At 36.8% G+C, this 23,790-nt stretch overlaps 1 protein-coding gene across 2 annotated transcripts; it reads right to left on the reverse strand.

Annotated features, from left to right (window-relative positions):
• Positions 1 to 1,983: 1,983 nt before the first annotated feature.
• On the reverse strand, positions 1,984 to 21,915 carry ARPP19 (cAMP regulated phosphoprotein 19). 2 transcript variants are annotated; one of them, XM_012763443.3, is made up of 4 exons: positions 21,560 to 21,915; positions 21,283 to 21,337; positions 7,254 to 7,376; positions 1,984 to 2,914 (listed from the first exon to the last, which is right to left on the reverse strand). In XM_012763443.3, exons 1-4 carry the CDS (start codon positions 21,898 to 21,900, stop codon positions 2,744 to 2,746), a joined length of 690 nt encoding a protein of 229 aa, XP_012618897.2. In that variant the 5' UTR covers positions 21,901 to 21,915; the 3' UTR covers positions 1,984 to 2,743. The 2 variants fall into 2 exon arrangements, with proteins under 2 accessions (XP_012618897.2, XP_012618898.1); XM_012763444.3 differs by having other exon boundaries at positions 21,556 to 21,616.
• Between the last annotated feature and the right edge of the window lie 1,875 nt (positions 21,916 to 23,790).

Here is a 23,790-nt window from a genome sequence, read left to right on the forward strand (position 1 = left end):
TGTGATAAACAGGACAATGATTAAAATTAGCCATTTCTCAAACCACAACTTTGAAATCATAGAAATGGACACTTAAACTCAGCTAGTCAAAATCTTCATTCAAGTGAGGATCAAACAGCCTTCAAAAATGTTTTCAAATAAACTGAGCTTTGAGGCAGAACAAAAAAATAGAAAAATCTAAAACTTCTCTATCTCAAGCACCAATAATGGAGGTCAAGCAATTAGACCTACAAATCCTTAATGACAGGTCTTTCCTAATGAAAAATCCTGAGACTTAAGCACTGTGACTTTACAGAAGGCAGGTTGGTTTAATGAGGAAATTTACTTTTAATAAAAAGACAATCAACAATATTTTATTTTGGGCACTTACTCAACATTTCACAGATCCTCAATAAGTTTTGAGGTAGGTCAAATACTAGCAGTATATTTTACAAACTAAAATCAAGCAGATGTTATGTCACTTGTCCCAAACCACAGAAGTCATCCTATCATGGTCAGGAATAACATGGTCTCTCTGATCTTTCAGATTAATCTTTGATGTGTGAATTTAATGGTGATTGCTTACAAATATTCATGAAGAAACACAAGATGAGATCTAACAGAAATTCTACTTTGGGATATTTTAAAATTCTTAAATTGATCCTATAATGAGCATATATATTGTGGAATAACCTACTTGCTCTCATTACAAATACATTTATATATAACTGATCCTTAAAATTACAAATGAACACAGTACTGATTTTGCTGCTTTTCTGCCTTTTGGGGTGGGTAGAGCAGGAAAATAATTAGCAAGCTTTCCTCAGAGCACTAGGCAGCCTTTAAGTGCAGATGCTATGTTCAAGGCACCATCCACTATGATTTGGGATCATAGGAAAGCAAGTATACAAATGGAACCAAGATCCAGAAAAGATGCCTGGACCCAAAAGAGGGGAGGCTCTGTGCAAGTCAAAGATGAAGAGAAAAATAGTATCAGCTCAGGCTACTGATCCTGATTATCATGCCACGGCATTACAACAATTTACAGAAAGAGCTCCTAAAAGAGCAGTAAGCTTGTCCCAATAAAATCTGCTAAAGTTCTTACTAACTAAACTACAAGTAAAATTAAATTGGTATTTTATTAAAGTAACGTCTATGGAAGCAAATATCTAAATATTTTAAATATGAGTTTGACCTGTTATGTAAATTACTCTAATCGTCACAAAACTAATTCACTTAGCTCATCATAATTACTTAAAATTATTTACCAAAATTCCGCTCATCTTGACATAGGTTCCTGGGCCAGTCTTCTCAACTATTTGTTTCATTATAAAATTTATTTTGTCAAATATTAGTAATACTAAAGGATTAAGAGTGGTTAATTAACAACTGAGAAATTAGAAGGAAAACACCATCATTGTGTTATAAAATACAGCAGTCAGCAGAGCAAATTTTAAGAGTAAGGACATAGACACCTATCCTATGCTTCCATATAACCAAACAGCTCAATACCATTTGAATCAAAAAAGCACCAAAACAAAACAAAAAAAAGTGGGGGTAGGGGATGGGTGTTGGTGCACAGAAGGCAGACTATTGAAGCCTTTTACTCTAGTGTCTCCAAAATTGAGTGTGGAAGTAAAAAGTTTCTACATTAAAAAAGTTTATATAAATTAAATGAATTATTTTCATAAAAGTCAAAATGAAAGTTATGCATAGGACAAAAGATATGCCTCAGCAACATATTATATTTGCACAAGGCCACTGAATGTCATGGATACTGGTAACAAATGAAAAGCTTAAGTCTATGGCAGACGGAACAAAGATTTCAGTTTGGTATTCTATAAGCCTGAAATTGTAAACTACTCTTATTATACAAAAGATGTAATGACATACAGAGTTTTGTGTAGAAACTCTTGTGCTTCTGGTTGGCACATTTCCTTTTTTTTTTAATGGCCCATGTGATAGTATACATTTAGTTGTTAATATGTGAAATTAATACAGACATTTGTGAGAGGTTGTGCAAAACTATTGTATTTACAAAAATGGCACAAAAGTGAATTCAACAGTCGATGCACATGCACACTTCATTCACATCTTCAACAACAAAAGGCATTCTAAAACTACAGAACTGAATAAGAATACTAGCTTCACTAGGAGCTGTTAAGCACTAGAGTCACATAAATTACACCAAGAAGGCAAATATTGCCCAAGTAAAATTCTACTGTTAAAGCTGAAACAGGTTTAAGGCCATTCAAGTTCAAGCACAGAGATACAAATCTTTCAGAGCCCCATCTATTTGTGTTTGAAATATGTGACCTTCTTCCAACTTGTGGTCTTAAACATCTGTTTTACAAAATCCAAAAGAAAAATACAGAAGAAATCAATACAATAGAAGTTATATTAAATAAGAGTAACATACAGAGCTATAATTAAGATGAAGTAATGAAAGCCAAAACATTAAAACTTTAAAACTTGCTTGTTACTTGTTGGAACCAGCCCTATACTAGGAGTTAGGTAATATATACAATTATTTTCAAGTAGATTACTTATGTAGCTCTAACATGTTCTTTTCATCAGTGCACTGTCAAACTAATCAAAAACTCTACACATGTATATTCCCTTAACAAAATAGCAGCACACACTACTGCTACCTGCAAAGCTGTCAGTCTCAAATGACTTAGTGAAAGTAAATAAAAAAAGGATAAGTAACATATTAAGGAGAAATAATGGGAATTAGAAGATTCATGCAGTTCAGCTCTTTTAATCAGCCAGCCAGCTTGCTAGCAACAAGGGATGGTTTCCGTTGAGGAAGGTCTTGTGGAGTGGGAATGTGGTCACCAGTGACCTCCGTCTTATCCGGGGCTGCAGCAGGAAGTTGCTTGTTCTTCATTTTTGCTTTAGCCATGTTGTAATCCCCAGAATCAAAATATTTTTGCTACAAGGAGAAAAAAAAGAATCCAGATTAGAGTTTAAAAGCTTTCATATGTAACTATACTGATTTAACATGTAGATGTGACTCTGTACTGTCAGCATAAAATAGGTTGTTCTAAAAAATTTAAACAGGAATATTAATTAGATGAAATAGCTATGGCTCTGTATAGAGTTCCTGCATAAGTCAACAATTGAGAAGTCAGGCAAAAACTTCCTCTTCAGACTTTTTTAGAATCAAAAGTCCTGGACTCAAAGTAAAATAAATTTACCTTTGATTTATTAACAGAACCACCCGGGACAAACTGTTGCTTAAATAAATAAAACACATAATTAATTGACACATAATTCATTTAGAATGTGCCACCCAAATCCAATCAAACTTAGGTATTAAAACTATTATTTATAGTTGCTAGTACTCTCATCTAAGATGAGCTTTTCTACAATAATTTAAATCATATTTATTTGAACTGCGTAATTCACTAAAATCAAAATTAAGGTAAAAATATAAATGTTAGAGTAATGGAAGAAAGCTCAGTAAAAATTAGTTATCACTTAAGACACTGAATAAGTACAACTGTTGTTCTTTTCAGTTGGCCTTTATCACTAAAATATAAATTGTGATGAGAACTAACGAGCGACATTAGTCTAACTAATCTACTTGAGTTCTACAGTTGAAAACAGATGAATATGCCTGGGTTCTCACTTACACATATTGTGCTGAGCCCACCTTTACTGAGTGCCTGCTATATGCTCTCCATGAGTCACCGTGTAAGAGCTGGACACAGATACAAAGATGGACAACAGTCAAGTAAAGCCACTATTATAACACTATCTTAAGTAGACAAGGTGCTATAAAGCAGGGGAATTTAACTTCAGTCTCGGGTTGACAAAAGGAAATAAACCAGGTATGAAATGTGGGCCCTCACAAAGGGGAAAAAAAAAAAAAAAATATATATATATATACATACATATATTTTTTTTTCTTAGACTTCAGGGATAACCTCCTGGGATAAAATGAAATAGCTGGGAACTTAGTATAAGACTACTGACTGGACTTGGGAAAAGGTCTCATCAGCTGCCTCCCTCCAGGGACTATTCTTTGATAAGCCAGATCTGGCCTATGGTCAAAGGGTCTAAAGTTAGAAACTGCTTTTCATGTGTCGCTACACACGTACCATACAGATTAGGAAAAGGGAACTTGGACCAGGCCCTTCTCAAGCTTGCTGCAGCTTCACTTCTGCATGTTTTAAAATGAGCAGAGAGAAAGAAATTCAGAATTTTTCATGTACTATAATTAAAGAACTGCTTCTGGCCAGGTGTGGTAGCTCATGCCTACAATCACAGCACTTTGGGAGGCGAAAGTGGGATGATTGCTTGAGGCCAGGAGTTCAAGACCAACTGGGCCACATAGCAAAACCTCATGTCTACAAAAATAAATTAGCCAGGCATGGCTGCTCGAACCTGTAGTCCTAGCTACTCAGGAGGCTCACAGGGAGATCACCTGAGCCCATGGTGAGCTATGATGGCAACACCGCACTGCACTCTGGGTCTGAGTAGCAGTAAGACCATAGCAAAAACAAAAACCAAAACCTGCTCTGCTTCTGAGTTCAGTAGCCTCTGGAGAACAGAGTAGCCTATTAAATTTCTTATTTTGTCAAAATCTTATTTTGTCTAAATTTTGTGAGTTTTAAATGAAACGATTTAAAAATTAACAAAACAAATTCTGGATGATCTGGATGAGAATCTTATAAAAGCCTCCTCCCACCCAAATTTATAGGCCATAATTATATCTGTACTGCACTGACCCTAAGCCATCACCTAAAGTGACAATGTTTAACTTTAAAGCCGTGTTTCTTAAAACTGGACCCCCTGTTTTCTTTGGACTTCACAAAGTCCACAAATATGTAAAAACATGGGCTAGGTTGCTTCTTGATATCCCTCCCAGCTCTGACAGTCTATGTAGCCACCATTAAAAGCTAATAATAACAATATATAATATTAACCTCCCAATAACATTAATGAGTACAACAACACAGAAAGGGACCCAATATAATAATAATGTCAAATCTAATCGCTAAAAGTGAAGAATAAACTGTTTAAATATGCCAAGGTAACTTGTCAAGCTTACTAACTAGTGACACAGAAAAACTAAAACCCAGAAGCCCATTACCCAGACTTTTAAAAAAAAAACAAAACCAAAACTTAATTTACCTAATATTAAAGAATTTATTCATTGACATTCTGGTACTATACATAATCATTCAAGAGTTCATGTCTCAAATTCTATATAATTATTGTTTCAACTGGTATGTTCTTCATTCTCAATTATTTACATCTGTAACACCAACTTCAAAATACAATGTGTATAAATTCTGACTTGACGACACTTAAAAAGTCACAAATAGTTGAAAGCTAAAGGAAAATTACAATAGCCCCAATATTGAAAGGAAGCCCATTAGCCTAAATTATGCTGGAGATTAGCAAAGGAAACATTTCCTAAACACATAATCAATCAAATCCCAAACCCAATTGAACAAAGATTATATAACAGTCAAGATTATATAATTTATTTCATAACTAAAAAGAAACCTGATGGGATTGTTTTATAATTAGACTTGGTATATGTACATTCCACATAGCTAGATGCATAATGAACATAGTTCTCATCCTATTTTTCTATTTATTCCCTATATTATGATCTTTATAATTATGTTTTAATACTCTATTTTGTTGACTTACTGTAATCTATTTAACCATTTTTCTGCTGCTGGATAGTGGAGATGCTTCTATTTATAGTTAAAGCAACAAGGAATATCTTCAAACCTGAAGATTTTTTCCTTATATTGCAGTATACCTTTAGATTAATTCATAAGAGATTATTCATTCAAAGACCAGAAACACTTTTATAAATCTTGATCCATATCTCTTTCCAAAATGACAATATTAATTTTAAGGTTTTAAACATAATAAAGAGCATATTAGTTTCACTCAACTTCAACCTTACCAATAGGCATTAAATATTTTTCCAAATTGTCATATGTACACTATGATATAATTTACATTTCATTGATTTCTATCCTCTCTGTGTTTAGTAATTATATTTCTTCTATTTTATCCAGGGACATTTTAATGTTTTTCTTTTATATTTTAAAATTCCCTTTTATATATTATAGATATTAACTACCATTTTTGTAATAATTTCCCAACTTGATTATGTTTCATGAATAGGGTTTTTACATTTTTATAAATTTGATATAATTTCCCCTCATCATCCTATTATTTCAAAGCTGTGAATGTTATTCTTTCATGTAAGATTAAAAATACATTCTATTTTTTCCCACTTTAAAATCTGTTAAAATATTTGTTAAAATATTCTTTTGGAATTTGGTTTATTTGGGAAAACAATCTATATACAACTATAACTAAAATATACACACAAAGACACATTTTTGTAAGCAAGCAGCAAGCACCAGCATATTTAAGTATTTAAGGAGAAACATGATTTGGCATCTTAGTCAATAAACAATTCTCCTCCATAAATAATATTTCATCCTTCCCTGTATGGTAAATTTAAATATGCTTAAGCGAAAGCTGAATCTAATTTTTTACAGAAAAAAATTATTCTAGAAGGGGTCAGAAGGGAAAATTTAAGGAACAAACAGGCAGCATTATTTCAATTCAGATCTCATTATTGAGAAATGATGGTATCTACATTATAAGGCACAGCAAGATTCTGAAAAAAATGTTTTCAGTAATTTGCACTACTAAAACTACAACATATAAATTGTATAAGAGTATCTACTGTGAAACATATTACATAAAGGGGATTGTAAGCCATGCTTTTATAAGTGAGCACTTCATCCAAATAAAATGCATTTTAAATCTTTAAATGTTATGTGGGAATAACCTTTAATATAGGTAAAATTTAACAAGAGCAAAAGGATAAATATCACCTTCAGGATAGTGATTGCTTTTTAGAGATGGAGGGAAGAAATACACATAGGATAGGTAAGCTTGAACTATATCTGCAACATTTTACAAAGATAAAACTGAAGTAAACATGGCAAAACATTAACATTACATCTGGGTGGTGTATTCATGGGTTCTGTTATACTTTTATTTGCATTATTTTACACACTTGAAATAGTTTATAATTTAAAAAATGTTAAAGAGCTATAGATTCTTATGCATATTTATAGAATAAACAGTGTAAAATATTGGGGGAAAAAATCATACACACACACCTGATAAGGCATAAAACTACACAGCACTCATTTCACAATCTCTGGAATACACTGAGTTCATAGGTATTAAGCATTTGAAGATTATACATGAGAACTTACCCCTTTCTGTAATCTTTTCCTTAAGAAATCAGAACCTCCAGGCTTTTGTCCCAGATGAGGATATCTTGCTTTTAATTTTGCCTCTTCAGCTTTCTCTGGACTGGTCACTTTATCTTCCATTTCCTGAAATAATTTCAAATAAATTACTTCTCTGTTATAACTTAGCTATTTAAAATAATTCACCTTTTAATATCTGGATTCTGATTTTAGTCGTTGAATGCCAAGTAATACAGCGTCTGACTAAGAAATCAAGCACAGAAGCCTTTAAAACATCTCTATCTTGTTTTTCAGATGATCCATGTGATAGCTCTATTATAGCTGTGATGCATGTGTAACACCCCACACACCAGATAAAAATATCAAGATAGCTCAGCTCTGAAGTCTTGCTTGCCATTTCTTTCCAGTCATGTATAATACATTTATAGTTAGTCACCTTCTATGGAACTCTTCAGTTCTTTGCCTATATTTAGAGAACTATCCTAATACTGTTAAAAGATAAAAGATCTTTTTGATCTATTTATTCCAAAATTATATGATTTGAAGCTTCTTAGATTCCTTACTAGAAATTAACAGCTTACCTTCTCATGTCTCAAGAAAAAAGAAAAAAAAATTTAACAACAGCCTACTTATCAGCACATTTTCCTTGAATAAATTAACACAAATGACTCTGATGTTTGTAAAGGAGAGAAACATCTTACCAATCTTTACATTTGTGTATATTATTGCCTAATTTCCTCCATGTTTAAAATGATAAACTCTGTTCATGTCAAAGATCTCATTGTTTTATTTATATATATTTATACACACACACATACATATAGTTTTCTTTTAAGAGACAGGGTCTTGCTCTGCTCTGATTACCCAGTGGTACAATCATAGCTCACTGCAACCTTGAACTCCTGGGCTCAAAAGAAGATACTATTTTTTAATGTACCAAAAACCTGCTTTCTGACAAGATAGCCAATTTCTTCAGCCTATTCATTTTTAACATCAGTCTTAATTTAGTTTACCTTTTTTCAAACTGTGACATTTCAGAAAGAAGTAGTGTTTTATCACTTCATGGCAAAAGGAGACAAATGAATCGAGAAAAACAAAGCTGTCCTGAGATGGGTAGCCTGGGAAGCTGACAAGGCACATTTTCTAGCTAATGTACTCATTTCTGCACACCAGATTGGCAAATTAAGTCATTAAATATGAAATGTCCAATTTCAAATCAAAAGTGTTTATTGTATCTCAAACAAGAAGCAGTACAATTAATCAAAGATAAAGATTGTGCCTAACTATAAGCAGTTTTGTCATCTTAATGGTAGCTTGTTTATGCCAGCAGCAAAGAAGCCTGGAGGGCGAGTGGTGATGAAATCTCGAAAGGCATTTTCCACAGCTTGTTGAGAATTGAATATTTTTCCTTGCAAGAAGTGGTCCAAAGCTTGGAAGAAGTGGTAGTCAGCTGGTGCAAGGTCTGGTGAATACGGTGGATGACAGAAAGTTTCTAAGCCAGCCTCTAGTTTGAGTGGTGTTGTTTGTGAGACATGTGGTGGAACATTGTCTGGCAAGAGGACTGGACTTTCTCTGACCAATCTTGGCTGCTTAATCAAAAGAATTCTCATCTTTTCATCCAATGGGGTGCAAGAGACATCCACTATAATTGACTGACCAGGTTTCACGAAGCTGTAGTAGATAATACCAGCAATGGACCACCACACAAACACCATTACTTTTTGTTAATGAATATTCAGTTTTAGACTGTGTTTGTGCACTTCATCTTTATCCAACCATTGTGTCAAATGCTTGCCATTGTCAAAAAGAATCCATTTTTAATCACATGTAACAATACAATACAGAAATGGTTCACTTTTATGTCATGACAGCAAATAAACACAAATTTTGAAATGATTTCTCCTCTGACTCTTGTTACGTTCATGAGGTACCTGTCTATCTAGCTTCTTTACCTTGTCCATTTGTTTCAAATGGTCCAATACTTGCTGCTAATTCACACATAGGTTGAGATGGATTCATTTCCACTACAGCTTTCAACTTATCATTATCCACGTTGGTCTCAGGTCACCCATGTGGCTCCTTTTCAAGATTAAAATCACCAGAACAGAACTTCTCAAACCACTGACATACTGTGCCGTTCATTAGCCACATCCTTCCCAAACACTCGGTTGATGTTTTGAGCTGTCTGTGCAGTGCTGGTTCCACAATGGAAGTCATATTCGAAATAACAAGAATTTTTGACTTATCCATCATTTCATAAAAATTGCTCTAAAAAAAACTTTGGAAGATAATCACAAGCCAAAATGTGCATTTGAAAGACTGAGGATATACCTTTACAATAAACATAAAACCAGAAGTGTGAAAGTGAAATGTCAGAGATATCAACTGTCAGCGTTAGTACTTAAGGGACTCAGACATTTCTTACTTAAAAACCTAATACCCACTGAGTATCTTGATTCTTCCAGGTTATTTATGAATAGTCAAAAAGCAGGAATGTTAAATTCATAAATGTTAAACTTACTGTTTCTTATGTATCAAGTAAATCATTTATCTTTCTAGGAACTGGAAAAAACTTCACAAAATTTTTGCATATATTTTACTCAAAATTTTATGTTTTACAGTCAGTTTTATTTACTTTATATATTGCTGATACTTCATCTTGAACAGCTTCTTCACATGTTATAACATTTTCTTATTTCCAGTCTTGGAGGACTTTGAAAAAAAAGCTGCTGCTGTCATATATACTTTGTTTTCTATGGGGCCTCTATACATATGCTCCTTTTCTGCTTCCTGTGTTCTACTTTCCTCTTCACACTGCTGTTTTGTTAGGTAGACAGTGAGTGATTCCAGGTCTCCTAGGGACAAAAGTGGGTGCTGTTGCTTTGGTGCAATTGCCTCAACTTGGTCCTGCCCCACCCTAATTTCCTGAGTAGCTGCCATACCTGGGGAAGAAAGAGGGAATACCCTACCAATCTGCCAGTCAACTTAGTGTGCCCACTGGAAAAGAATGCAGAGGACTCTCTAGCCCACAGGCCAACCAACATAGGTACCAGAGAGTCCGAAAATTGACCTGTTACCCACATGAGTAGTAATGCAACTTGCAACTGTCCAAAGTGGTTCCATGGTGACGTATGAGCCACTAGGGAGGTCCTCATCCAGGTGCTATAAACCAAGATACAGACCATAACCAAGTCACTTTTTGCAACCTTCCTTTTGGCCTCTCTTTGCTGCGATAATGGGCCGATCATTGTCTGTGGTGTGTGAATGACACTCTGTAAACCTATATCTTGATCTTGCTCTATAATCCTATCTTTTTCTCTTTAATAAACTTCATTTTTGTGCTTGTCTTACTGTGGTATGTCTGGTCATTCTTCGGCCACGAGTGCACTAATAACTGACATTTCAGACTAAAACCTGTTTCAAAACACCTATGTTGACTTGCAGTCTCTTTATAGTGGTCACATCATTCACTCACTTGACCAAAATTCAACCATGCGTGCTTAGCCAGAAAAAGAATTTAAATGGTAGGGATGACTCTGCCAGTCATTCCACTTAAGAAGGGTATGCCTGAGAGAGAGGTCAAGTATGAGGTATATGTGCAATTCTGCCATCCCCACATTAATCTCTATCCTTGGGTAAGCTTATCAACATGCTGTTTATCACTGTAGTGTTTAAAAACTCAGCCCCTACAACCCAAGCCTAATACCTCAGTTGGCACTCAACTGAAGAATCACCCTGTCGAGTTCAAACACTGGACAAAAAAGTGACTTGACTGCCCTACTGAGAATTGATGGGGCAGTCTCTAGTCTGATTATGTCTCCCCTAAGATATTCTCAAGAGTGATTTTAGTTAAATGTGATTTTTTTTGTCACTAACTTTAGAACCTAACCCCATATAAGATATGACTACACTGTACTCAACACCAAAGCCTGAAAAATAGTATAAACTCAAGGTCCCAGTTTAGTGTAGGAAGGTGGGCTGGGTCACTGCCCAGCTTCTCTGTGGCTCAGCCTTCATTGCAGACATCTACTGTAGCCCAAAGGTGTTCCTAGTGTTTGCTGCAACTTGGAAGTGGAACTGGAAGAAAGGACTCCCTCTTGGGTTCCCCTATAAGGTTGGTTTTAAGTGACACTGGTTGAAAAGGACCCCAAGCTGATTGCTGTCCTTCAGTCCCAACACCTTCAATGGGGTGTTAATGGAGTCCGGTATTTCCATTAAAACCATTCAGCTTTCCTCAGTCTAGGAAATGAGCGCTCACTACTTCCTTTGTTTGATTTCAAATAGTTCTTTCCTTAAAATTTTGGGTATACAGCAACTTTCACCTAGTTTTCAGTGTTTCTGCAGGTTTCCTTTATTTGATATGAGGAGGAAAAAGCTGTACAAAATTCTGGCATTCCCTTATTTTCTTAATAAGGAATACATTTATAGGTATATTTATATACAACATTAAACATGTTCAATTACACTAATAGTTTACTATTTAAATGTGTTGGACATAAACCACCTACAGCTGAAAATGTCATTTAGATTTAGAATGGATTTACAAAAACAAACCAATTCTTGAGCTTTCTTGCCAAATACATAGCACAATGTCAAGTCCCTGCTAGCTGCAACTTACTCGCTGGATTCAGAATTTCAGCTGCTTTTAACACCAAGATAATATTTGACCTAAGCTACATTTTTACATGTGGTAAAGATCACTAAAACTTCCACAATACTTTTCATGAAACCTACAGAAACATTGTTACTTCCTGCAGACATAGGCAGTTCTAGGACCTTACATAAACAAGTTCAAATGCTTGGACATTCACTAACAATCTGACACAGTGAGTTCCTATTAGATTCTGCCAATGACATCCCCACCAGATTAAAAGGCAAGGAAAAAATAATCCATTTTGTTCCTGGTGATGCTGCCAATAATCGTACACAGCAGTTGTTCCTGTGAGCTCCTACAGGGGGACATCCAGCAGTTAATCAGGGGCTCTAGCAGCAGCTACATATTAATGGGTATAGAAGATGGTGGACTCAGAACAGTACTCACTCCTGCAGGGTCAAAGGCTTTCTGCAATGATTCACCTCTGGAAACATCACCTTACCTGTTCTGTTCCTCTATCGCTTTTCATAATTTGTAACCTAATTTCCTAAATCATATTGCTTTCTATTTATTATTATTTTTTAAAAAATATTTAATTCCATTCTTGGTGTGACCAAGCACACCAAAAGCAAGGCACATGTGAAACAAAGTTTACTGAGGAAGGACCAAATAATTTTACAGAGCAAAGAGCAGGATATAGGTTAAAGGAATAAGAACAAGATATAATTAAGAACAAGATTTGCTTCCTGATTCCCAGTGTGTGTGTGTGTGTGTGTGTGTGTGTATAAAAGATATAATACCTTCACCACAGACAACGAATGGACCCTAATGGATCCCCCTGTTGGACATGCCCCCCTCCCAACAAGAGGACCATTGCTTTCTATGTAAATCATGCAAAGTGGTTTCTGTTCCTGTCTCCTAATGGGATACTGATAAAATCAGGTAAAATAAGCAATTTATCCTTATAGTCATGCTCAAAATTGTAAAATGGGGCACAGAATTTAACAAGACTGCATGTTTTGGGGCATCAAAAGAATCTGTAATCATTTACTTCAGCAATAATTAAAACAAATCCCAAAAAAGGGTTGAGATACAGAAGATATAACAAAGAAATTGGTATATATGCACATATACTGATAAACAAAATATTCTGATTTTAATGTCTTTATTATGTGGGGTTAAAAAAAGAACGGAACAAAAATACTATATAACAGTACAGTGTTTTTGGTTTACGTGTTCTATGGTCCTCTATCACTTAGAAAAAGGTTTATAATATTAATTTTACATTTTGTTTATTTAAGGATGCATGATAAAATATCAATGACAGCCAATTAAATAATAGAAATAAAGTATGCAAACTAACAGTGGGGGCAAAAATGGGAAAAGAAACCCAGTAAAAAAAAAAAAAAAAGATGAGGGAGGAGAGCAAGTTAAAAAAAAAAAATTTAAAAGACCAAAAAGCAAAAGGTATGTTAACATAAGAGAAACAAATCTCAACATGTCAATACCACAATAACCATAAATGGACTAGTAAACTATTCAATTTAATCTAGTAGCTGGATTAAAAAAAAAATTCAGCCTCTTCCACTTGTTATGTTAAAAAAAATTCTAATGGATAGCCACATGTAGAACACAGAAACAGGATCTGTACCTTTCACCTCTCACAAAAATCATCTCACGGTGGATACCAGATTTAAACCTAAGGTTTGAAACTATAAGAATTGCAGAAGAAAATGTTGGAAAAACTCTTATAGACATCGGCCTAGGCAAAGAATTTATGAAGACCCCAAAGGCAATCACAGCAACAACAAAAATAAACAAACGGGACCTGATCCAATTAAAAAGCTTCTGCACAGCCAAGAAAACTATCATGAGAACAGACAACCTACAGAATGGGAGAAAATATTTGCATGTTACACAACTGATAAAGGGCTGATAACTAGAATCTATATAGAACTCAGGAAAATCAGCAAGAAAAAAATCCTATCAAAAAGTGGGCAGACGACATGAACAGCAACTTTTCAAAAGAAGATAGACTAATGGCTAACAAACATATGAAAAAATGCTCGACATCTCTAATCATCACGGAAATGCAAATCAAAACCATAATGAGACATCATTTATCTCCAGTGAGAATAGCCTTTATCAAAAAGTCCCAAAACAATAAATGTTGGCATGGATGTGGAGAGATTGGAACACTCATACACTGCTGGTGGCACTGCAAACTAGTACAACCTCTGTGGAAAGCAAATGGAGATACCTCAAAGAGATACAAGTAGAACTATCATTTGATCCAGCAATCCCATTACTGAGCATCTACCCAAAAGAACAAAAGACATTATATAAAAAGGACAACTACTGGAATGTTTATAGCAGCACAATGCACAATTGCAAAGATGTGGAAACAACCCAAGTGCCATTAATACATGAGTGGATTAATAAAATGTGGCATATGTATACCATGGAGTTCTACTCAGCCACAAAAAACAATGGTGATATAGCACCTCTGGTATTATCCTGGACAGAGCTGGAAGCCATTCTACTAAGTATCACAAGAATGGGAAGACAAGCACCACGTGTACTCACCATCAAATCAGTATTAACTGATCAACACTTAAGTGCATATATAGTAATATCATTCACTGGGTGTCAGCCAGATGGGAGAGGGAGGAAGGGATGGGTATATATACACTTAGTGGGTGTTGTGTGCACCATCTGGGGGATGGACATGCTTGAAGCTCTGACTAGGGTGGGGCAAGGGCAATTTATGTAATCTAAACATCTGTACCCCTGTAATATGCTGAAATTAAAAAAAAAATTTTTTTTTAAATTCTAAAAACATAAGGACACAAGTTAAAAGTAAACATACGGAGGGAGAGGAATGACAAACCAAGACAAATCCTAACCAAAATAGAGCTAGTGCACCTATATTAATATCAGGTATCACAGACTTTAAGACAAAAAGCATTATTAGAGACATAGGATCTCAATATTTCATGCCTCTAATAAAACAGCCTCAAAATACATAAAGCAAAAATTGGCAGAACCACAGGGAACAACTGACAACTATGCCACTATGAAATTCAACACACCTTCTTCAATTATTGATGGCTGAAGAAGACAAAACATAGTCAAGATACTTAACTTTAATTCTGCACCCAACAATTAGGGAACACATATTTTTCTCAAGCACAAACAGAAAAATTAACTGAACACTCGGCCATAAAGCAAGTCTTAACTATTTTTATCCAGACCACCATCTATGACTGCAATTCATTAGGTTAAAGTAAATAGCAATTTTAAAAAATCACAAATCTCCAGCATTTGAAAATTAAAGCTATATCAAATAATTCATGGTTAACCAGGCAAGGGTGAGGAATCTGCCTGAAAGCCACATGTGGCCTTCTAGGTCCCTAAGTGCAGCCTTTTGACTGAATTCGAATTTTACAGAACAAATCCTTTTACTAAAGGGCATGCAGCAGAGAAAGATGTAGCTTTTCTTACCCTCTTTGGTGCTTAAAAAAGAACAATCTTGAAATCAGAAGGCTGCAGGTTCCCCACCCCTAGAGGGGTGGAGGAAATGACAAGCTTAATTCAAATCTAGTTTTGAAATTTTATTCTCTAAGAAGTCTGTGTGTTATACAGCAATTTTATTACATTTTAGAAATAGATGCTGGAATGTAAGTGGATTTATTTAGCTAAGTGGTTTCTATGCCCATAAGTCATAGAGGCGAGGGTGGGATGGGCAGAGGTATAGGCAATTTTGGGCAATAGGCTACAAATTGGGAAAGCATAAACTCAGAATATTTTAACAGAGATATATGGTCATGATATATGTGAAACAAAAACCTTAGGAACAGTATTTTAAATAGTTCTTATTATCTTGACACCCCCCGAAATATCTTCTTTGTATATACTACACCCAGCACAGTGCCTAACACTTATCAATGATAGGCATGTGCATTTTTGTGAATTATACATTAGAAATCCTGTCTGTAAGTAGGTGGGGTATAATTATAAATACATACATATAAAAAAGACATTTAGGCCGGGTGCAGTGGCTCACGCCTGTAATCCTAGTACTCTGGGAGGCCAAGGTGGGCGGATTGCTTGAAGTCAGGAGTTTGAAACCAGCCTGAGCAAGAGCAAGAGCAAGACCCCGTCTCTACTATAAATAGGAAGAAATTTATTGGCCAACTAATATATATATTAAAAAAAAATTTGCTGGGCATGGTGACACATGCTTGTAGTCCCAGCTACTTGGGAGGCTGAGGCAGAAGGATCGCTTGAGCCCAGGAGTTTGAGGTTGCTATGAGCTAGGCTGATGCCACGGCACTCACTCTAGCCTGGACAACAACAAAAAACTGTCTTAAAAAAAAAAAAAAAGGACATTTAAATAATTAAGGATTAATTTGTAGTCTATTATGGACTGATAATAATTACATCTGAATGACTGAGACCATTTTCCAGCCTTCAGCAGAGTAACAAAGCAACATCAACAAAAATCTGATCACTCTAAGCAAATTCTCTATCTGTTCAGCAATATGTTCACTGATGCACTAATTGATGAATAAGGAGAACCGATTAATAATGAAAGCCAACAAATCCTTTGGGATATTGCCAGGAAGGTACCAATACTACGTCAATCTCTATGGAAAATTACTGTTGTCCTATTAAGTCCTTGCTGCTTGTCCAGACCCTGGCATTTAATGAGTGTTCAATAAAAATCTACTGAAAGAACAAATACAATGTACTTCAATTGTTTCTATACAGCTAAGAAATTTTCTACACATTTGATAGTTTCAGCATCAGCTTATCTTTGAAATATTTAATATTTCATGTTATGGGAGACACAGGTTCAGGAATAGAAGTTGGTAAGTATTAAAGTCTCGCCCAAACAATAGAAAGAAACCTAAAACTGTCGTACAGCAAACTGCTAAGATAGTCAAGAAAAACATTTAAAAACTTTTGAGGTTTACCTCTAGACTGTTAAGAATCAATGGTTACACATAAACCAAGTTGTGCTCACTCTAAATAGAAACAGAAAACACTCTTGAACCTTTTAGTGACCAGAGGTAGTGTCAAAACAGCCCCAGAAAATACTAACATTAAGTGTTATTTTAAAAATATTGAAAAAAATGGGAAAGCAATTTATATCCACTCTTTACTGATGACAAATGGAAATAGTTATTTGCCTCTTCCACCACTCACAAAGGTACCAAGTATATCTTTTAACCCAGTGGTCTGCAACCTTTTTGCCATCAGGGACTGGTTTAATGGAAAACAATTTTTCCATGGGAGGGGGGGGTGGTTTTGAGATGATTCAAGTACATTACACTTATTGTACACTTTATTATTGTTACATTGTAATATATAATAAAATAATTATACAACTCACAATAATGCAGAATCTAATGCCACTGACACTGATCTGACAGGAGTAGTTCAGGCAGTGATGGGAGCTATGGGGAGCAGCTGTGAATACAAAAGAAGCTTCCCCAGCTCACCACTCACCTCCCGTTGTGTGGCCAGGTTCCTAATAGAATACAAACCAGTACCAGTCTACTGGGGGTTGGGGTTGAGGACTGCAGTTTTAACCAACAACAAATATTTTAGTTGAAAGTTTTACTTCAGTTATCTTTTTTTTTTTTTTTTGAGATAGGGTCTTACATTGTCATGTGGGCTAGAGTACAGTGGTGTTATGGTGTCATCATAGCTCACTGAAACCTCAAACTCCTGGGCTCAAGTGATCATCCTGCCTCAACCTCCCAAGTAGCTGGACTACAGGCCCCAGCCACCAGGCCAGCTAATTTCTCTATTTTTTGTAGAGACAGGGTCTCACTCCTACTCAGGCTGGTCTGGAACTCCTGGCTTCAAGTGATCCTCCCACCTTGGACTCCCAAGAATTAGAATTACAGGCGCAAGCCACTGCACCTGGCCTAGTTACCCTTTCTAAGACATCTTAGTTTGATGCTTTCAATTGAGATGTTTTAAAAAACAATTTTAAAGCTACAACATATGTGAAAAAATATATATACACATCCCTCTAGTTTCATTCAGGTTTCTTAAGTGGCTCTAAGTAAGGTAAGGTTCTTATATTACCATGGTCTATCCCTCTCTTTTTCACTGTAGTAGCATTGCCATTTGTGTTGGAATAGTACTTTGGCAATGATTTCAACAGAAAGGTTATGAGGAAGATTCATTCAACCAGCATTTTCTGAACAACATTAAGCACTATTCTAGGTGCTGTGGGAGAAAAGATATATAAAGCAGGGTCCCTGACCTTAAGCTGCTCACAATGAAATTAGAATATTCTAAAGTGCCTACAGGCCTTTTCTCACCCCCTGGACCAGAGCACATGGCTCTCTTAGCTTAGTGTTGACAGATCCATGAGGTATCTACTGAAAACTTTTAAATGTTTTGTTTTCATTTCAGCATTCATCTAAGAGACAAATACAAGCATATTCTGGGGCATCTGAATCACCATCTCACCTCTAAGTAGTGCTATATGTCTTTCATATATAAGCTTTTTTTGACAGACTAAGGAGACTACTTCCAACTGTCCGAGATAAGGAGAAAAGAATGGGCCAGACACCGAGGCTCACGCCTGTAATCCTAGTACTCTGGGAGGCTGAGGCAGGAGGATTACCTGAGCTCAGGAGTTCGACACCAGCCTGAGCAAGAGCAAGATGCCATCTTGTAAATAAAAAAATAAATTAATTAAAAAAAGAGAGAGAAAAGAATGGAGCTGAATTTAAAATGTAAATATATCTATGACCCTGGAGAGGTAAGACCTCCCACCTTACTTTTAGAAAAAGGAGAACTGAGTCATCACATAGCCTAGGGGAGTGTTAACTTGCCAGACTCACAAAGTCCCTGCACTTTAACAATTGCTACCATATCCTCAATAAAATAAAAATAAAAATCAGCAAAATACCACCCACAATGAGTTAATTTAGACTGGCATTGGCTGGGCGTAGTGGCTCATGCCTATAATCCCAGTGCTTTGGAAGGCCTAGGCAAGAGGATCACTTGAGGCCAGGAGTTTGAGACCAGCCTAGGCGACATAACAGGACCACCCTTCCCTTCCTGCCCTCCCCCCACGACTCTACAAAATAATTTTTTTTTAATTAGCTGGGTGTGGCAAATACAAGCAGTCCTAGCTACTGACACTGAGACTGAGCCACTGAGTGAGACTGAGGTGGGAGGATCTCTTGAGTTCGGGAATTTGAAGTTATAGTGAGCTACATATGATTGTGCAACCTGGGCAACAGAGGAAGACCCTGTCTCTAAAAATAATAAATAAATAAAACTTAAAAATTAGACTAGCTTTGTTTCTATTTAATTTGTCTTACTTTTAGTTCATACTTATTTTTATGTTTGTACACATTTGTTAATAATATCCCAATAAGAAATATGAGTTAATCTGGTTTTCTTCTCTGAACAAGGGTGCACACACTACTCAAAGTAGAGAAATAGTGACTTAACTCTTATTTCATGCTGGGCCAAACTTTTTACCTTAATTTTTCAGAGACAATAGGCAACCTATCATTAAATTATAAAGGTATTTTTAGCTGAACACTCTGGCTTTAATTGAAAGGTCAATTGAATGCACAGACAATAACCCAATTTTTTAAGGTCATCTAACTGTTCTTCCAAATAGAAGAAACAGGTGACTTGGCCCACAGGAACACAGAAGTGACTCTGCATATTTTTCTCATGTTTAGGGACAGTATCCATGCCACAGACACTTAATATCTACAGCCAATCCTCGATTCAAGAAGAACATTATATTCTTAACACATGTTGGTTGATATTAATGACAGGAGTTAAAACCAAAGGACACTCATTAAGAGAAAATATTCAAGCAATCCTCAGTATTGTTAAGACACATACTAAGCTGTTCCAAGTAAAAGCATTTACACTCTAGAAATTACCACTTCATACTCTGGCAACTAACAAACCTTATCAAAGAAAATCACATAGTACACTCTTGTGCACCAGATGTCAAAGTAGAGTTTGTTGTCAGTGTTTAAGATATCATAGACATAGGTTTGTTATTTTTCTGAGTTCCTAAATCCCAACCAATAACATCACAACAAATATTTTACAACAAATAGGTGATACCTAATATTACTAAGATTGTAATCCTTAAACTTATATGTAATTTTTGCCCCCAAAGTCCATTTTTTTTTTACAAAATGTGAAAAATTGTTTTCAGTGGATATTCACAAATAATGTGGTAACTGATTATTTATGCTATTGCTGTTTTTTTGTTTTTCTTCAGTGACTTTACAAGTAACATCATAACAGAACTCTCCAACTCAGGAAATTAACATGGTTAAGAACATATGGAATGGGTTTAGAACACAATTTCCAACCTGATTAGGAACATAAGTGCAACATTAAGCAGAAACCCTTAACAAAAGTCCAGGCATTAGACCAAATCCTATTTATGATAACACAATCTGATTTTTAAGAATAATTGTTGGTAATTCTCCATAAGCAATTTAGGAAACAAGATACCATCGACCTTTCTCATTTCTCAGCCGAGTTCCACATACTAAGAGGGCAGGGCAGCAGAAATAATTACGATAGCAGGGGCAAACACTAGCCTAGATAAATATAAAGGCTTTATACTCTTAATTCGAACCATACTGATATTCCTGGCATATTCCTCAGGAAGATACTTCAAATTTACAAAATATTCCTATGGTTCCAAGAAAAACCTGATCAACTAAATTAGTAAAAAAATTTTAAATTCCAACCTTTCAATTTTTAGTCAAGTATCAGTATCATATGCGAATCCCATTGGTTAATCTTTTTGAATACACACTGAGCCAAACACTCCCCGTTTACTCACCTTGTTTAGGCTTCATGACACCCATAAGAAGCAAGTACTATTACTCTGCTTTCACAAATGAAGACATTAAAGCCTCAAGAGTTTAGTAACTGGCCAGAGTTACAAGGCTCACAAGGGTTGGATCTGAAATTCCAACCCAGGACCACATCACTACTCACAGGCGAGACGCTGCCTTTGCAGTTAACTGCATGCCTACAAGTAGTTGGCGAGTTCTTCAAAGAAACAACCAAAACGTCCTAAGTGAAGGGAAGTTCATAGAAAAACTTAGGTTCCACGCGTTAAGCACTGAGTCCTGGGCGATCATGTATATTTAACAGAATAAAGAAAAACGCGATGCGTTAGAAAAGGCACAGTTCAGGAAAGACGTGAGGAGTGTTCGAACTCCCAACACGTCGACGCCAATCACCAGTTACTGCGGGAAGCGCATTCTGGAGTGTTCCGCCTGCTAGAGAAGGGCACAGACAGCTCTCCACGTCGGGCGCCGAGGGGCTGGATTCCGGGCGCGCCCCTCCGCACGCGGCTGGGGCAGGCCGTGGGCCAGGCCCGGGCCAGGCCGGCTCCCCGCGCACACTCACCTTCTGCTCCTCTGCGGAGGCTGCCTCGGGGACTTCCGCAGACATAGTGCTCCCTCTGCAGACGAGACGCCGGGAAGAGATGCGATTACCGGGTGGCCGAGGCCGCCGGGCCACCGCCTCAGGCCCGCCGCCCGCCCCGCTCTCCTAGCGCCCGCCGGGGCCGCCTCCGCCCGCGAAAATGGCCGCCGCCTATGACGACACGGAGCCCCGAGCCGCTCGGCCGCCGCCGCCGCGCCGGCTCCCCGCCGCGCCCCTCCCGCGCCGCGCCCCTACCTACTTGACCCCGCTTCTCCGGCTCTGCGACGCCCGAGCACTTCCTTTTTCCTTCAAGCGCCGCGGCTCGCGCCTTACCTCACATCCGTCTGTGACTGCCCAATGCATCCTGGGAATTGTAGTTTTTAAGTGGAGCTGCCTCTCCCCGCCCTTTCCTGTCAATTCTGGTCCCTTCTGTTTCAGGAGCTTTACTATGCGCACTTCCCCACGCCCGCCTAGTGCCATTCTCTTCCTAGCTCTCCGTTCTGCAACCACACAAGCGTTCTTTGGGGCTCTGCAAAGCTTCGTGCTGCTCCCCTCCACAAGTCTCTGCCCACTGTGCTTCACCTCCTCAACCCCATTCATCTCTTACAACCCCAACTCTACCTTGTTGCCTCAGGAGAACCTTTCCTTCCTGAGCCTCTCCACGAGGTCAGATCCACTTCTTAAAGGCTGTCACAGCACTGTACATTCCTCAACAACACGCACTGTATCATTGGACAGTGATTGTTGTGATTACTTTGTTAATGTCACCTTTTGTCCTCAGATGAGCCACACCAGGGCAGGGACCTTGTGTGTATTTATTTATATTTCACTACGAGAGCCCAGCATTTCCTAGATATTCAGTAGATATTCAATAAGTATCTAACGAAGGAATTCGACTTCCATTCGTCTATTTCCAGGGGTCCTCCTTCACAATTTTACCAAGCTGGAATCTAGCTCCCCTAATGACTTTCTTAAATGCCAAATCCTGTGTGGCTTTATATGTAAACCGCATTCAACTTGACATCTGCATAGCTATTGGCAATACATGTTGGTCCCAACAAAGTGTCCCACAAAAACTTGGGAATAAGATTGCCCTCTGAGAGTTAAACTAGTAAAAAGCCACAGAAAATGAATGCAATTCAGGTGAGGGGAGGACAACGGAGGAATTAAAAGGCCATAAGTGGTTGGATGAGGAATTTGGACATTCTCAAAACTCAGCCAGTGTCTACAATCTCAGACAGGAAGAATTGCACTGGGATTGCAATTGGAAAAACAAAGAGCTATATTGCACTCCTTTTAGAGAAAGGAAGGAAGGGGTTTGTCAGTCAAGGAAGCATTTAAAATAAAAGGGCTTAAGAGGCCAACTTTTGATAAAGATAACCCTTGAGACTGTCTCAAACTGGGCCAGCTGAGAAACTTCATAAGATCAACTACATCTTTGTTTTCATACTCACAAAGTAACCTACTGGAAATTTGAATTTCCTTTAAGCAGAACTACAGAGAGAAAGGATAATGTACTAGTTAGGCTAACTGAAGAATCTAATAGTTGTATAAATATTGTTTTAATAAATTGGCATTCTGATATACATCCTATATTAATGTATTTGTAAACTTGGGTTCAAATCTGATAGACACAAATATATAGAAAATTGAATATATGACCTTGGATAAAAAGAATTTGTTCCTGGCTGGGCATGGTGGCTCATGCCTCTAGTCCCAGCACTTTGAGAGGCTGAGGCAAGAGGATCACTTCTTCACTAGTAATTTTGAAAAATACAATAAATTATTAATAATAATTTCCCTACTATACTATCAAATACTAGAACTTATTCCTTCAATTTAACTGTATTTTGTACCCATTAACTAACTTCTCTTCATAATCCCCTCCCTCTTTCTCTTCCTAGCCTCTGGTAATCACCATTCTACCCACTACCTCTATGATATCCACTTTTTAGCTCCCACATATGATTGAGAACATTCAATATTTGCGTACCTATGGCTGGCTTATTTCATTTAATGTAATGACCTTCAGTTCCATCTATGTTGTTGCAAATGACGGGATTTCATTCTTTTTTATGACTGAATACTATTCCATTGTGTGTATATACTCCATTTTGTTTATCCATTCATCCACTGATGGACCCTTAGGTTGATTCCCTATCTTTGCTATTGTGAATATGGCTGCAATAAACATAGAGTGCAGATATTTCTTCCATATATTGATTTCCTTTCTTTTGAATATATTTTAGCTTTTTGATGAAACTCAATACTGTTTTTCATAATGGCTGTACTATCTTACATTTTCAGAAACAGTGTACCGGTGTTCTCCCTTTTGTCTGCATTCTCATCAGCATTTATTGTCTTTTGATAATTGCCATTCTTTCCGGGGTGAGAGCTCATTGTGGTTTTGATTTGCATTCCCGATTAGTGATTTGAGCATTGTTTCGTATACCTGTTGGCCATTTGTATGTCTTCTTTTGAAAATGTCTA

Source organism: Microcebus murinus, chromosome 6 (genome assembly GCF_040939455.1).
Source record: "Microcebus murinus isolate Inina chromosome 6, M.murinus_Inina_mat1.0, whole genome shotgun sequence".
NCBI lineage: Eukaryota > Metazoa > Chordata > Mammalia > Primates > Cheirogaleidae > Microcebus > Microcebus murinus.